At 41.9% G+C, this 17,724-nt stretch overlaps 1 protein-coding gene across 1 annotated transcript in view; it reads left to right on the top strand.

Moving 5' to 3' along the window:
- Positions 1 to 6,032: 6,032 nt before the first annotated feature.
- LOC121402884 overlaps positions 6,033 to 17,724 on the top strand; it is a 30,856-nt gene continuing 19,164 nt past the window's right edge. The window contains exons 1-2 of the mRNA XM_041589643.1: positions 6,033 to 6,214; positions 14,478 to 14,828. Of these exons, the coding sequence (XP_041445577.1) occupies positions 6,136 to 6,214; positions 14,478 to 14,828 (430 nt within the window). The 5' untranslated portion in view covers positions 6,033 to 6,135. The remainder of the gene's footprint in view (positions 6,215 to 14,477; positions 14,829 to 17,724) is intronic.

Here is a 17,724-nt window from a genome sequence, read left to right as displayed (position 1 = left end):
GCACCTGTTAGCTGTTCTGGGCTCTCTGCTAAAAGCCAATTAAGTGAGAAACTTTGTTTCTTTTTCTGGCTGTTCAGTGCAGAGAAAAGAGGGACTTTCCAGTACAAATGAGGGACTGCGGGTTGAGCTGTCAAAAGAGGGACTGTCCCTCCGAAAAAGGGACAGTTGGGAGGTATGAATAAACCATTTTCATAATAATATACTTTTCTTGTAGTGTGTGCCATTGGGTAATCATAAATAGAAAATTGCCATTTTAAAATATAAGTGCCACAAACCAAACAAACCATACATTAGGTCACATGAGCCAATTAACAGACAGAGTTACAGTTAGAGCTGCAGTATTTCTGGTCAGGTGATCTCTTCCTGTTACAGTTAGAGCTGCAGTATTTCTGGTCAGGTGATCTCTTCCTGTTACAGTTAGAGCTGCAGTATTTCTGGTCAGGTGATCTCTTCCTGTTATAGTTAGAGCTGCAGTATTTCTGGTCAGGTGATCTCTTCCTGTTACAGTTAGAGCTGCAGTATTTCTGGTCAGGTGATCTCTTCCTGTTACAGTTAGAGCTGCAGTATTTCTGGTCAGGCGATCTCTTCCTGTTACAGTTAGAGCTGCAGTATTTCTGGTCAGGTGATCTCTTCCTGTTATAGTTAGAGCTGCAGTATTTCTGGTCAGGTGATCTCTTCCTGTTACAGTTAGAGCTGCAGTATTTCTGGTCAGGTGATCTCTTCCTGTTACAGTTAGAGCTGCAGTATTTCTGGTCAGGTGATCTCTTCCTGTTACAGTTAGAGCTGCAGTATTTCTGGTCAGGTGATCTCTTCCTGTTACAGTTAGAGCTGCAGTATTTCTGGTCAGGTGATCTCTTCCTGTTACAGTTAGAGCTGCAGTATTTCTGGTCAGGTGATCTCTTCCTGTTACAGTTAGAGCTGCAGTATTTCTGGTCAGGTGATCTCTTCCTGTTACAGTTAGAGCTGTAGTATTTCTGGTCAGGTGATCTCTTCCTGTTACAGTTAGAGCTGCAGTATTTCTGGTCAGGTGATCTCTTCCTGTTATAGTTAGAGCTGCAGTATTTCTGGTCAGGTGATCTCTTCCTGTTACAGTTAGAGCTGCAGTATTTCTGGTCAGGTGATCTCTTCCTGTTACAGTGAGAGCTGCAGTATTTCTGGTCAGGTGATCTCTTCCTGTTACAGTGAGAGCTGCAGTATATCTGGTCAGCTGATCTCTTCCTGTTACAGTTAGAGCTGCAGTATTTCTGGTCAGGTGATCTCTTCCTGTTACAGTTAGAGCTGCAGTATTTCTGGTCAGGTGATCTCTTCCTGTTACAGTTAGAGCTGCAGTATTTCTGGTCAGGTGATCTCTTCCTGTTACAGTGAGAGCTGCAGTATTTCTGGTCAGGTGATCTCTGAGGCAACACACAGACCATCACAAAATGGTGGTTCAAGGCATGAGATGTAAAAGGGCAAGATTTACATAAATATATAGACCAGTTTGGTAAGATTCTTTAATGTGTCACTTAATATGATATAAACTATCTCTTGCTTAAGTGTTCATTTTGGGGTATAGTTTTCCTTTAAACATTGACAGCAGGGTGCCTATTTATATTATTGCCAGTTCCACTTGTACGTTGCAATATCTCTTCAATATTTGGTACTTTTCATGAATCCATAACATTTCATACATTTTTGCTACTTTTTTGTATATTCTGGTTTTATCATGGGAATATTTTCTGGTGTCTCTATTAATGCTGGAGGCCAAACAAGTTAGGGGCATATTTATCAAGGGTCGAATTTCTAATTGAAAAATTTTTCGAAATTCGAATTCAAAAAGACCAACCAAAATTAAATCGAAGGGTTTTTTTTGGCAGAATAGGTCAGTTTTCGATCTCATTCGAATCGTACGAATCAAAATAATAGCGAATTTGAATTGTACAATTCAAAGTTTTTCCCAAAAAAACCTTAGATTTTTCAAAGTCCACCAATTGACTCCAAATAGGTTCTAGGGAGTCCCTAATAGGCTAAAACAGCAATTCGGCAGGTTTTAGATAGTACATGATAAATTTTGATATTCGAATTTTCCAATTTTTTTCAAATTCAAATTTGGACTATTCCCTAGTCAAAGTACACAAAAAATAGTTCAAAATTCTAATTTTTTTCATTTGAAAATTCACCTCGACCTTTGATAAATCTGCCCCTTAAATGATAGATGTGGTACATCAGGGTACAACAAATATATGTGTTTGATGACTGTGTCATTTCGAAGTGAATGTAACTGTATTTAGTAAAGGATTGTTTTTAAGTGTACAGAAATAAACGACTGCTTATTGGAAATGTAATTTATTTTATTTTTAGAGTCACTTGATGGCTTATTGTTTGGCATTGGAGCCCATCAGTCACATGACTGGGCAAACATGGTGGAAGAACTAGAGTTAATGATGCCCAAGGAACTGCACAATGGGGGGGCATCACATGACTGGGCAATAAATCTGAAAGGCAATGTCCATAATGAATAGCAAGGTGGGATATAATATACAATCATATGACATGATATAGGGATATGAGGCTGAGAAATCAGATTAAATCATCAGTGATAGAAATCAGGACATTGAAACTAGACGAAGACCTCAGGCATTTTTCCTAAAACCACAATGAACTGAATACTGGAAAGGTCCCATCCCATAACACAGAAGCCTATAGAGATGGAGGAACACCTGATATTCACTGGCAACACTGGAGAGGATCATAGAGGATCAGTCATTTCTCTTATTTCTCTTATATACTAATATGTCAAATTCTCTCTTGCCTTCCCTCATGTCCAAGAACCTTTCTTGATCTTCTAATTAGAACCCCAATACAAACCCCCCATACAATGTCCCTAAAAAGGCCAATTTTAGCAGCTTCTCATACTCAACTTTACATCTACCTCTGCATTATGTGGCCACAAATCCAAAATAATCCTCCTCCTTCTGCAACTTCTAGTTCAAACCACTTATTGGTGGAGAGGAGATCTCACCATCAGCATAGGAAGGGGTTCTTTACTGTAAGGACAGTCAGGTTATGGGATTCCCTACCAAGAGAGGGGAATGAGTGATTCATTGGTGGGGAGGAAAGGAGATCTCACCATCAGCATAGGAAGGGGTTCTTTACTGTAAGGGCAGTCAGGTTATGGGATTCCCTACCAAGAGAGAGAAATGAGTAATTCATTGGTGGGGAGGAAAGGAGATCTCACCATCAGTATAGGAAGGGGTTCTTTACTGTAAGGGCAGTCAGGTTATGGGATTCCCTACCAACAGAGGGGGAATGAGTGATTCATTGGTGGGGAGGAAAGGAGATCTCACCATCAGCATAGGAAGGGGTTCTTTACTGTAAGGACAGTCAGGTTATGGGATTCCCTACCAAGAGAGGGGGATGAGTGATTCATTGGTGGGGAGGAAAGGAGATCTCACCATCAGCATAGGAAGGGGTTCTTTACTGTGAGGCCAGTCAGGTTATGGGATTCCCTACCAAGAGAGGGGAATGAGTGATTCATTGGTGGGGAGGAAAGGAGATCTCACCATCAGCATAGGAAGGGGTTCTTTACTGTGAGGCCACCTGGGTGTGAATTAAATCAGACTAATTGTGTTCTTCTCCAGAGAGGATTTGTATGTTGCCATAATCTGGAAAATAAGATGCTTGGCTGTGGGATCATTTTTCTGTATGTGAAGAGCAGACAAAGCCCTTAAGATCTTGGGTGAGAGGTTCCCCACTATATATATATATACACACACACACACACACACACAGACACACACACACATACACACACATATACACACAGACACACACACACATATATATATACACAGACACACACATATATATATATATATACACACACACACACACATATACACAGACAGACACAGCAGAATTATTACACAGAGGGTCAGTTTCCTGCACTGAGTTTCACCCTCACTCAGGGGAATCACTGAGAGTTTCATTTCCTGATAAACATCCTATTCAGCCCCACCCCCACCCCCGGTGTGACTGTGAATAAAGAACCATCGCTGACGCTCACTCTCTGCACTGGGAACATGTGAATAACACACAGACACTGAGTGGGGGTCACTTAGACATTTCGGGGGGCATCACCAGGGTCATGTGTAATATGAAATCCAGTTGGGTGCTGAAGTGGGTGTATCTGAGTCACCCCTGTCTGACACATTGGGCTTTGTTAGCTTTGATTTGGGTCCCATAGGCAGCCCCCCCCCCCCAATATTTTGTCCCCAATCTCCAGCTCTTTGTCTCTTTTTCCTGCAGAGTGGGGGTACAAAACAGCGTGAGCACAAAATAAACTGTAGGAAATAGGGGGGACCTTAACTCTGAGTAATTGTAGCCTGGCAGCAGAGGGGAAACTTACCCACCACCATGTGGAATAAACACTCTCTGCTGTACCTTCCCTCAAAGGATCCTTCTCTTAAAGGAGTACACACACACAATATAGTGACTACAGTCTCATTGTACCTTCCTAAACTGCCCCAGTCTTCTCCTCCCATCGACTGAATCTCATCCTCTTCTTATTTACCCAGTAGTCAATGTAAATCTGAGAAGATCCTGGAGCCATGGGACACCACAAGATATTTGCCTACTGTTTGCCAAACACATCGGGGGGCACATTAGGAATCCAACGTTGTCATGAAATAGAGCTTAATGGCTGAGAGCTTTTTCAGGAAGGAAACAGTCAATACCACTATATGTAAAGAGGTGTGGGTCTCACCTGCACATTCCACTACTTCACCTCCCCACCCCCCAGTCAGAATTTCACCTACTTACCTATCCCTTTAGATCCTTAGGTGACAGATAGTAAGAAAGAGAATAATTTAGATCCTTAGGTGACAAATAAGAAAGAGAATGATTTAGATCATTAGGTAACAGATAGTAAAGCTTCCAATAGAGGCAAAGATTTCTCTTGCCGAACAATTTTAGTGAAGTCCGACCAATCCTTTGAAATTATCGTGCAGTTAGTGGGATTCGAACGATCGACCATCTTACGATTTTTCGGCCGACATCTGTCAGGAAATTGATCGGCCAGGTCAAAAGATCTTTGTCAGTCCCAGTGCAATGTATCTATGTCTGCAGGGCCAAGCAGCTCCCCTTTGTTTTCCTGCCAAATTGGTCTTTTTAGTTGATGGTCAATTCGTACGATCGTTCCGAGAAGATCGTGGTCTCACGATGAGGATCTGATCTTTTACAAATCTCAACATCTATGGGCAGCTTAAGAAAGAGAAAGAAAACCTTCAGATAAGAGAGAGGCCAGTGGGCAAATAAATGAAGAAACGAGAGAGAAAACAGAACAAGGATTTAAAGGGGAAACATGGAGATTGTAGAAGAAAGGGAAGAGCAGAGTGTAGAGGGCAGAGAGAATATAATTGATAGAGAAACAGAGATCTATGGGAAGAGCAGATCAGAAATGAAGAATTGTTTGGGGGGGCTGTTGGGTGAAAAGATCAGGAAATGTTTAAATCAAGAGTCAGAAGGAAAGAAGAACCTTAATGAAGTGGAAATGGGGGGCAGAAGAGAAGAGGGAAGAAGTAAATAGTCGAATAGAGAAGAAGAATTCCGAGGGAGAGAAGTGTAGAAGGAATGGACACAAGGGTAGAGGCAACATCGGAAAGGGGGGTCCAGGACCACAGGGGCTGCTGTATCAGGGGTCTCCCCCGTGCCCACAGTCTGACCCTCTGACACCCCCATGGGCCCCCCATCCCAGTCACATATTATAGTGAAAGTGAGTGGGTACCAACCCCCAGCACAGTGAGTGCTGTGCACACATATATATATATTAGCCTCCAGCTAAATGAATTGTGAGTTTCATGTGTAAATGTTCCTGAATGTTGGGAATGATAAATACTGTGCGACTTTTACGTAGAATTCCCTCGAGAAAACAATGAGCAACAAAAGCAGGTAAGTAACTGGGGCAATTCAGAAGTCTGTGTATCCTTACTATATAACTATTATACAATTAGGGTGCGACCCTCCCAGCTGCTTCCTGGTTATAGACCTGCTTTCATTTTAATACAGTTCTAGTAAAGTGAAAGTAAAACGTATTTGTCCTGGAAAACTGAAGCAACGTTACATTTGGAATAGAAGATCGTACAGGAGCTGGGGGAGATGAGGCCCCTGGGGGGGTGGGAGAGGCCCCCGATCCCCCTATTTCTTCTACTGCTTCACCTCTCACTCCGGGGCACAGGTAAGTCACAGCTGCTGCTCTTTATACGACTTTATCGGTCACTTTATATTGAAGCAACAGGTGCCACATAGACAACGGCTTGTCATTTGCTTATTATAACCAACTTGTGACGCAGTTCTCTCTCCTCTTCATGTCTGTTACCCGTTGGGTGAGATGCTGAAGGGCATGTGAAAGGTTAATGTGCAGCAAGTTCTCGTTCAGCAGCCACACCCAGGGGTGGATTAATGCCAATTCTATCCAAGACTATAGCCTAGGGGCCCATAGTGGTCAGGGGCCCATCCATGGTTTTTTTTTGCAATTTAAATTTTTTGATTACGGATTTGGTCTACAGTGGCAGATTAACAATAGCTGAGACCCCTAGGCTACACTTTCCACTGTATATTCCCACATACCCACAACTGCCATATTGAAAAGGCACAGAATGACCAACTCTCTCTCTTCTCTCTAACCCTGGGTCTCTCTTTCTTCTCTACGCCTGTGTGTCTCTCTATTCTCTATTCCTGGGTCTCTCTCTCCCCCACTTTAGCTGTCTCTCTCCCCTGTCCAATGGTGTCAGTGAAGCCCTCCTTCCCTGACTGATAAGCCATTGGCACCTTCACTCAATCACAGTGACTCGTCTACTGCTTTTTAACAATCCTACCTCCTAGTACCATTGTGTAGGGATTAAGAAAGCATCTTGTGAGTGCAACGGAGGGGTCCATAAAACTATCCCAGCCTGGAATGAACTGTTGCAGAAGGCGATAATTAGGGTTTAACCGCAAATCATATAATTCTAGACACCCCAAAGGCTTGTGAAGTGCAGAGCTTGCAGGTGGCCATGATTGATGTCCAGCCAGGCAGTGTTGACAGTGGGGAGATTTACAGCTTATGTTTAAGTACATGCACTGGGAATTTTGGATACCCACTGGTCAGTCAATACTCACGGAACTGCTGCTGCCCCTCAGAACGAGCAGGGTGGCCACTGTCACATTACTTGGTGCAGGTTCCCAGAGGTACCCGGAGGAATTGGCCAGGGGATTGGGCAACTTGGACCAGTGGTTGTGATCCTGCTCCGTGTTCTTCTCATCTTCCTCCTCAGGGGCGTAACTATAGAGGAAGCAGACCCTGCGGTTGCAGGGGGGCCCAGGAGTGTAGGGGGCCCAGCGAGACCCTAATTAATTAGCAATTTTAATATATCTTGGTAAAATAGGCCAACTTATAAATATTTTGGGGCCCTAAATTGAATTTGCTATGGGGTCCAGTAACAACTAGTTACGCCACTGTTCCTCCTGCATAGCAGCTGCGCGCTCTCGCCTCTCCCGGCACCCATGCGTTCTGAGCTCCTGCTGTCAAGCCCAGGCTCCGGCTGCCATGGGAAAACCTGGGCGCTGCTGGAGAGTCAAGAAGGAGCCGTGGGGAGAGCAGACCAGGCCCATAGCAGAAGTCTCATCTCACAAGACTTGTGAATTCATGGCCACAAAGCGCCATTTCAACTTCTGGCAGCCAGGTTGCGGTCTACCAGGAATATTACCAGCATTGTGGTCCCCACGGATGACAAAACATCTTTAAAGAGGTGGTTCACCTTTACATTACGGGGCACATTTACTAAGGATCGAAGTGAATTTTCAAATTTAAAAACTTTGAATGTCAAATTAATTGTTAGGTACTTCGACCATCGAATAGGCCTAAATTCGACTTCGACTTTCGAAGTAAATAAAAAAAATCGAAGTACTGTCTCTTTAAAAAGTTTGACTTCGACACTTTGCCACCTTAAACCTGCCGAATTGCTATGTTAGCCTGTGGGGACCTCCTAGAACCTATAGCCAACATTTGGCTAAGTTTTTAGAAGCCAAATTAAAATCGTTCGATAGATCGATTAAATCATTTGAATCGTTGGATTCGGAAGATTTCAACGTACGATCGAACGATTTTGCTTCGACCGAATATGGCCACATTCGCTTAAAAAAAAATTCGACTTCGAATATCGAGGTAATGCAATTCGATGGTGGAATTTCGATGTTTTTTACACTTCGAAATTCGACCCATGATAAATCTGCCCCTACGTTTTATTATGTTATAGAATGGCCAATTCTAAGCATCTTTTCAATTAGCTCTCATTTTTTCTTATATTTTTATAGATTGTGAATTATTTTCCTTTTTAAACTGACTCTTTCCAGCTTTCAAATGGGGGTCACCATCTAAAAAAACAAATGCTTTGTAAGGCTACAAATGTATTGTTATTGCTACTTTTTATTACCCATCTCCTATTCATAAGCCAGTCTCTTATTCAAATTAGTGCATGGTTGCTAGGGGAATCTGGACCCTAGCAACCAGACTGCTGAAATTACAAACTGGAGAGCTGCTGAATAAAAAGCTAAATAAGTCAAAAACGACAAATAATAAAAAATGAAAACCAATTACAAATTGTCTCAGAATATCCCTCTCTACATCCTACTGACAGTTAATTTAAAGGGGAACAAACCTTAGCATTGGAGTCACTCTTAATTGTCACTTGTAAAATAGTTTACTCATATAATCCTGCCCAAGAGCACGCGTCCTTAACCAAAAGCATAAGATATTGGTGTGTAAATAAGAAGATAATGATGTGGATGTGTTGACTTAGGTCTCAAGGATTGTCACATGATTTGTATCTAATATGAAATAAAACCAAATATAACGAATGGGTTTTGCTGGTACCTGTTAGAACAGGTAGTCGTGAAAGGCAAAAACATATAATTGGTGTGACTATTTCTGTAAAAAAAATGCTGTTCCCGACCCCACCCCAATGCAAAAATCCACACCCACTAGAAGTTTCATTTTCCCATAAAATGTATATATATATATATATGTGATCCTTATTTAACCTGAACTATAGGTAGAGGTCTGACAAAGTCACATAAGATAACAAATTAACAATTTTTGAGAGAGAAAGAAACCCCACCAAATAGTATCTATACCAAGTTAACTCAAACCTTAAATTGTAGGACTAGTTAATAATAATGAGAATAATTAATAAGGAGGTGCTATCTAATAAATTAAGTAAAGTGCTGGTGCAAATAAATAATGTGAAATCAGTTAGCCACAAAGGCTGGTGATAAAAAACAATTGATAGTTCCTAAATCAAAAGGGTATATTACCCCACCAATAGATTCTAATGCCACCCCTTAATAGATAAATTCATTCATTGATTAATTAATAAGATGCAATTTTTCAAGTGCAGTGCAATAAATAGGATAAAAAACGAGACTTGGTAATTAATTGACTAGTTAAAAAGGAGTAATTGAAAATTGACCAAAAATTCATTGTGGGTTAAAAATTCATCCGGTCACAATCCATAGATAAAATTCATAGAAAATTGAAAAAATAGAGGGTGGGGTTTTGCTTAGAAGCTTTGTCAAGGCAAAAAAGAATTAACCCCATATGTAATTACAGGCATTAAATTTGCAGTAACCCATAGCAACCAATACGATGTTTGCTTTTAAACAGGTGACAGTAAATGCTACCTGTTGCTATGGGTTACTGCACCCGAGCAAAACCCGGGCAACTTTCTCATTTTAGTGGTTTTACAGGGGTTTCAAACCACCAATAAACTTATTTTCTCTAAAACCACAAGTACCTTGTCATTTATTAAAGATCCAAATATAAAAAGCAAGAATGCAAAAAAAAAAAAGAACAATGCAGTAAAAAATTCAAAAACCTCTGAAAAACTTTCAGATAACTACTAGGGGGAAAAAAAGTATCTGAAAACCTCTAAAACACTGAATGGCTAAAAAAAAAAAAAAAAGTCCAGTAGGATCAGCGCAACTCCCATTAACTCATATAGGACCTGGGCAACTTTTACTGGCCAAAGTTTTGTCTTAAAGATTTTTGTGGTTTCACACTTCATATATCTCACGAAAAACGTGAATTTTAAGAGAAAAGATTAGTGATGAGTAAATCTACCCCATTTTGCTTCACCAAAAAAACTGCTGAATAGTTTGCTGCAAAAAATTGCATCAAAGTCACTGACTGGTTTGTTTTTGTGTAGTTTTGGCAACATCCAAATTGTTAGTACATAAGCTCCTTTGGGGCAAATTTACTAAAGGGCGAAGTGACATGACGTAATTTCGGTACTTCGACGATTTACTAACAGGCGCAGGCGTAAATTCGCTAGTGAAGGAGATAGACACTAGCGCAACTTCGCACTCTAACGCCAGGCGAAGTTGCGCTCTGTTGAAAGGACGTAACTGTGCAAATTCACTAAGATGCGCATTTTACTGATCGTTACCTCTTGCGCCAGACTTGCTTTTACCACCTCAGACCAGGAGAAGTGCAATAGATTAGATAGGACTTGGTCCAAAAAAAGCTGAAAATGTTTCCAAGTCCCAAAAAACGCTGTAGGGTACCCTCCTTCCCCCCTACATTTCCTAACATATGGCACATAAACTATACACTGGGCTCATGTGTAGGGCAATATAACAACTTTATTTGATTTTATTAAGTTTCCCTGGCCTTGTGTAGTGTAATATATTTGCTGCAGCAAATACGTCCATTGTACTTTAACTGCACGCCGTATGTAAATTAGCCAACGCTAGCGCAACACTAATACAACTTCGGCAGCGTTCGTTGCCCTGGACACAACTTTGCATGTTAGTGAATTAGTGTTGTCTGGGAAAATTTACATCTAACGAAGTGTGGCGATGCGAGCGAAGCGGACGCTAGCGCAAAATCAAGGCTTAGTGAATCTGCCCCTTAGTGTCTTTTCTTACATAACCCTGTTAATGTTATAAGGCAATTGTGTCTGTGGGTAATTAGCATGGAAGAGAAGATGCAGAAATGCTAAGAACTTGTATGTATTGACTTTTTTATATACAAAATCCCCTCTCTGTCGCATGGGGATCCAGACCCTAAATGTAACTATACCTTATAAGCATTACATTGTAAATTCACCAAAATATGACCGGATATATATATCTATATACACATAGATTGATATGATCCCCCATGCGACACTTTAACAAAGATGACTTTTTCTGCCTTTTCATTTTGCACACATTTGCACAAAAAACAGGGCTAATTTTGGCACCACAAGGGCAGTTGCAATGGCGCAAATATGGGTGCAGTTGTTACACAAATTGATAGCGGTCATGAAAGACACTTGGGTCCAAAACCAATCCTTGCAGCCCAGGAGATTCCTCACGGCTATAGAGAAGAACTGGTTCTGGAGAAACTGGTGAGCAGTCTGGACAGTGACTTAGAGAACTTCCGCTGTGATTTGTATTGGCTCTTAAAGCTGAATATTATCTGAACCTCCAGATTTTGTCATTAGAGAAGACAAGTTACTGTACCCATTTTGACTGAACGAGACACTGATACCTTAACTTTTTTTTACATCTATCATAACACATATGTCTTTGTTTGCTATATATATAATTAATACTATTTGCCCAATGCTTTACATTAGCTATCTGATCCCCCATGCTCCTCTGTGAGGGTGCAGCCATATTTGAGCAGCATATTCTAGCTCTGACTGACAGGTGGAGAAGGGACAGTCAGGTTGGCAAAACTGTCAGGTTAAGGAACTTCAAGTAACAATTACCGTATATACTAGAGTATAAGCCGTCCCGAGTATAAGCCGAGGTACCTAATTTTACCTCCAAAAACTGGGAAAGCTTATTGACTCGAGTATAAGCCTAGGGTGAGAAATGCAGCAGCTTCTGGTAAGTTTCAATCAAAAAATTGAGGGTATCTGCTCCCATTGGAGGTGCCGGCGTCTCGTTTTTGGATGCCGGCGACCATTCTTGTACGCCGGCGAATATTCTTGGAGACTATTCTTGGATGCCGGTGACTATTCTTGGACACCGGCGACTATTCTTGGACGCCGGCGAATATTCTTGGACGCCGGCAACCGTTTTTGCGCTTGACCCGAGTATAAGCCGAGGTAGAGTTTTTCAGCATATTTTGGGGGCTAAAAAACTCGTCTTATACTCGAGTATAAACGGTACTTATAAAAGCAGAACTATCCGTGAAAAACGCTCAGCATGACCAATAGGTAAATTTGACATTAATATTTTGTAAAGAAGTGTTTCAGTGTCAGTATCACTTTAAATTGATATTAAAGGCGACAAACAACATGTTTTCCACGTATTCGTCTTCTCAATACAATGTGTTATGTGTGTCCTTTGTTGGAACAGATCAAAGGTAGTTTTTTTCTTTTTGATTTTTAATGTTGAAATATAACGCCTATCATATTTCGGGTGTGGCTGGTCCGGCCTGGAATGAGACTTTTATTGCCTATTTTACTGTGTTGCTTCCCTTGATAGTGAGCATGCTCAGATCAGTTGCGAGTGGTCCTCCTGCAGATAAATGTTATATAGGCACATGGGAAGCACTTGGCCAAAGGACGCTTGGGGGCACATTTACCTAGGGTCGAATATCGAGGGTTAATTAACCCTCGATATTCGACTGCCGAATTAAAATCCTTCGACTTCGAATATTGAAGTCGAAGGATTTAGCGCAATTCGTTCGTTCGAAAGGAATAACCGTTTGATCGTACGATTAAATCCTTCGAATTGAACGATTCGAAGGATTTTACTCCATCGATCGAACGATTATCCTTCGATCAGAAAAACCTTGGAAAGCCTATGGGGACCTTCATTGGCCTCGGTAGGTTTTAGGTGGCGAACTAGGGGGTCGAAGAAATTTTTAAAGAGACAGTACTTCGATTATCGAATGGTCGAATATTCGAACGATTTTTAGTTTGAATCGTTCGATTCGACGTCGAAGGTCGTAGTCGAAGGTCAAACTAGCCAATTCGATGGTCGAAGCAGCCAAAAAAAACATTCGAAAATCTAATTTTTTTTCCTCTATTTTCCGCTATTCCTACACCCAAGCTTAGTGAATGGGCCCCTTGGTTTAGTGATAAGTAGTGATGGGCCAATTTCTCCAGTTTCGCTGAAAAATTTGCGAATTTCCTGTGTAATTCGCGAAACGGTGAAAAATTCACGAATGCAAATTTTGACGCCGACGTCAAATATTCTTATAGGGGCCGGGCTCCATTTGCCTAGAAGATGTATTAGAGGTCACTCTATTAAACTCACCAGACATCATGTCTCTCTACATGCAGGATTTGTGCAAAAGGCAGTTATTTTGTTTGTACTGGAATCAGTTATTTGAGTGAGCTCTAATACATCTGCTAGGAAAGGAGCCCCCCTATAAGATATACTGGATCTAACTGTCAGTGAATATCTGACAACCAACTGCTGCATGAAGAGAGAATGAAGAGAAACAGATGCTGAGAGAGGAATAGTGAAGATAAACTTGATTATTTCAGAAACGATGCAGAATATTTAATTGATTATATTTAGAAAGTTTCTAATTTCAGTATGAGGAAACTTATATTACATTTTTATTTTCGCAATAGTTCCCCTTTAATGAAATTATAAACTGATTACAATCACTTCTTTTCGTAGTAAATTATTTTGCCTGCAATTTCCTCCTCGGTTAATAGCATTTATAATAGAGATAATAAACTCCCCTCCCCCCCAAAATCAGTGATAGAAAGGGACCCCAACACAGAGCTTTAGATAAAGGGATATGGGGCACCAGCCTGACCTGGTCTCACTAATCTCTCCTATCTCTTACACTACAGCTTGGCTCCTTATGGAATCAATACGGGGCCGGGCAATGACTCCATGTTTTTTGTTTCTTCAACTGGATTTGGAAGCTTTAATCTCTGGAAAGTAGGAAACATTAAGGGGCCGATGCATCAAGGGTCGAATATCGAGGGTTAATTAACCCTCGATATTCGACTGGGGAATGAAAATCCTTCGACTTCGAATATCGAAGTCGAAGGATTTTGTGATTCGATCGAAGGAATAATCCATTGGCCAAAAAAACTTAGCCAAGCCTATGGGGACCTTCCCTATAGGCTAACATTGGGTTCGGTAGCTTTTAGACGGCGAACTAGGGGGTCAACGTTTTTTCTTAAAGAGACAGTACTTCGACTATCGAATGGTTGAATAGTCGAACGATTTTTAGTTCGCATCCTATGATTCGAAGTCGAAGTCGTAGTCGAAGTAGTCCATTCGATGGTCGAAGTAGCCCAAAAAACACTTCGAAATTCGAAGTTTTTATACTTCGAATCCTTCACTTGAGCTTGGTGAATTGGCCCCTCAATTAAATATCATTTAAAATTTCACTTATTAATTCTGTATATTATAGTTCAGAATGTTAGTTCATCATAAATCTGCCCCATCTGTACAATATTGGTTCATATTCTTGTTTTGTTTTTTAAATATGATAGATTCTACTGAAGTCCAAATGGTTGAGTCCCCAATAAAAGCGCTAAAGGATAAAGCTGTATTCATTCCATGTATCATAACAACTGATAATAACCCAACACTCAATCCAGAACTTCTCGCTGTCATCTGGACCATGAAACCCTTCTATGGAATGGAACGAGCTGTGTATAAGTACGAGGACAAGACTAGAATCCCATACAATCCCAGATCATTTATACCAGAGAAAGACCTCCTAACTGGTGATGCCGGACTTCACATATTGCAGGTTCAACTGAATGATGAAGGAGAATATTCTTGCACCGTCTTTTATTCTCCTCATAAAGCCAAAGGCAAATCAACATTGCTGGTGTCAGGTAAGTGAAATATATAGTACAAACCAGAGCTGAATAAAGTACCTACAGTCGGGAGGAGTAACTACATAAAAGCTTAAATGAAAGCAAACTGTGGGGCTGGTTCCTCATAGGGAGGTAGATGGGGGCCCAGCCTGACTTTGAGACATAGGGTGACTGTTACCCCAATGTTTCTATATATCTGTAACCTTGTTATGAGCTAAGGGGCCCAGTCTGAAGGTCAGTTAGGGGGAGATTTGGGGTGAGTGTTTATTTGTACCCTGGGTACCCCTGGAACTATAGCAGGGTGACACCCCAATGTTTCTATATATCTGTAACCTTGTTATGAGCTAAGGGGCCCAGTCTGAAGGTCAGTTAGGGGGAGATTTGGGGTGAGTGTTTATTTGTGCCCTGGGTACCCCTGGAACTATAGCAGGGTGACACCCCAATGTTTCTATATATCTGTAACCTTGTTATGAGCTAAGGGGGCCCAGTCTGAAGGTCAATTAGGGGGAGATTTGGGGTGAGTGCTTATTTGTACCCTGGGTACCCCTGGAACTATAGCAGGGTGACTGTTACCCCAATGTTTCTATATATCTGTAACCTTGTTATGAGCTAAGGGGGCCCAGTCTGAAGGTCAGTTAGGGGGAGATTTGGGGTGAGTGCTTATTTGTACCCTGGGTACCCCTGGAACTATAGCAGGGTGACACCCCAATGTTTCTATATATCTGTAACCTTGTTATGAGCTAAGGGGGCCCAGTCTGAAGGTCAGTTAGGGTGAGTGCTTAGTTGTGCCCTGGGTACCCCTGGAACTATACTAAGATGTTCTACCAAAGTGTCTATATATCTAGACCTACAGCATCTTATGTTGAAACCCAAAACCTTGAAATCCATTATCCAAAAATTACGGGAAGGCATCGCTCATAGAGTCCATTTTAAGCAAATATTTCTTATTTTTAAAAGTGATTTTCCTTTTTTCTTTGTAATAGTAAAATAGAACCTTGTACTTGATTCTAAGTAAGCTTCATGGATCAAGCATCTCACATAGGACTCTGGAGAACCAATTGCTGATTCAATGATTCATTTATTCAAAATTGCACAACATGTTTCGGGCCTACTGGCCCTTCCTCAGGGGGTTATATGTATCTGAGCACCTGAGGAAGGGCCACTAGGCCGGAAACATGTTGTGCAATTTTGAATAAATGAATCACTGAATCAGCAATTGGTTCTCCAGAGTCCTATGTGAGATTTGTGAAAGTTTGAAGGTCTGGCGGTGCCTTACTCCACATATTAAATAACGAAAGGATCACATCATCCATAAGAATATATTCATTGATCAAGACTGGTGGCAAAACAATAATATTGCATTTATTTAATGTTTTAATGATTCTTAGCAGACTTAAATCATCGATCAGGGGACAGAGTTGCTCTTAAAACAGCCAGGGCCAACCTCTCTCGAACCATCCGACAAGCAAAGCAGGAGTACACACTGAAGATTCCAAATCATTTTGACAACTCAAAAGACTCACGCAACTTATGGCAAGGCATTCAGGCTGTCACACAATACAAGCCTGCGTGGAGCAGCAACGATGAAGACGCCACACTCCCAGAGGAACTGAACAAGTTCTACGCACGGTTTGACGCTCTAAACAAAGAGCCTGTGAGGAAAGCCACGCCTCCTCTCACCGACCAAGTCATCTGTCTGCCCACGGCCGACGTGAGGCGAACCTTAATCAAGGTCAATCCACGAAAACCTGCCGGACAGACAACATTCCTGGTCGTGTGCTCAGAGACTGTGCTGATCTCAGTTGGCTGACATCTTCACTGACATTTTCAACACATCGCTAAGCCATATGATCATCCCCACATGCTTCAAGTCCACCACCATCATTCCAGTGCCAAAAAATCTTCAGTAACCTGCCTGAATGACTACCGCCCTGTTACACTAACCCCGGTCATCATGAAATGCTTCGAGAGACTTGTGATGGCACATCAAGAGCACCCTCCCCCGCTCACTGGACCCACTACAATTTGCATATCGGCCAAACAGGTCAACTGAGGATGCCATATCTTCTGTACTCCACCTCTCACTAACTCATCTGGACAAGAAAGACAGTTATGTGAGAATGCTGTTTATAGACTTTAGCTCAGCATTCAATACCATCATCCCTCAAAAGCTGAGCGAGAAACTAAGAGAGCTGGGATTGAGCACCTCTTTGTGCAATTGGATCTTGGACTTTCTGTCAGAGAGGCCTCAGTCTGTTCGTATTGGAGACAAGGTTTCCAGCCCCATCAGATTGAGCACAGGAGCTCCTCAAGGATGTGTTCTCAGCCCGTTGTTGTACACATTGCTGACACATGACTGCATAGCGAGACACAGCTCAAACCACATCATCAAGTTCGCCGATGACACAACTGTGGTGGGGCTCATCAGCCACAACGACGAGTCGGGGTACAGAGATGAGGTTCAACAGCTGTTGATCTGGTGCAGTGAGAACAACCTGTCACTGAATGTGGATAAAATGAAAGAGATGATCATCGACTTCAGGAGAACTCTCCCTGCTCACACACCACTCAACATCAACGGCTCCACAGTAGAGACAGTTAAGAACACCAAATTCCTGGGAGTCCACATCTCTGATGACCTCACCTGGACCAGCAACACTGCCTCCATTACCAAAAAGGCTCAGCAGCGTCTTCGCTTCCTAAGACGACTGAAACGGGCCAGCCTTCCGCCTCCCACCCTCACAGTGTTCTACAGGGGCACCATAGAGAGCGTCCTGACGAGCTGCATCTCCATCTGGTACAGAAGTGTCAGCTCTGCTGAACGGAAAAGTCTACAGGGGACTGTCAGAGCAGCTGGCAACATCATTGGAGCGGCTCTTCCATCACTGCAGGACATGATCCACAAGCGCTGTGT

This window comes from Xenopus laevis, chromosome 4L (assembly GCF_017654675.1).
Source record: "Xenopus laevis strain J_2021 chromosome 4L, Xenopus_laevis_v10.1, whole genome shotgun sequence".
Classification (NCBI taxonomy): Eukaryota; Metazoa; Chordata; class Amphibia; order Anura; family Pipidae; genus Xenopus; species Xenopus laevis.
This window is presented reverse-complemented; position numbering and strand designations above follow the sequence as displayed.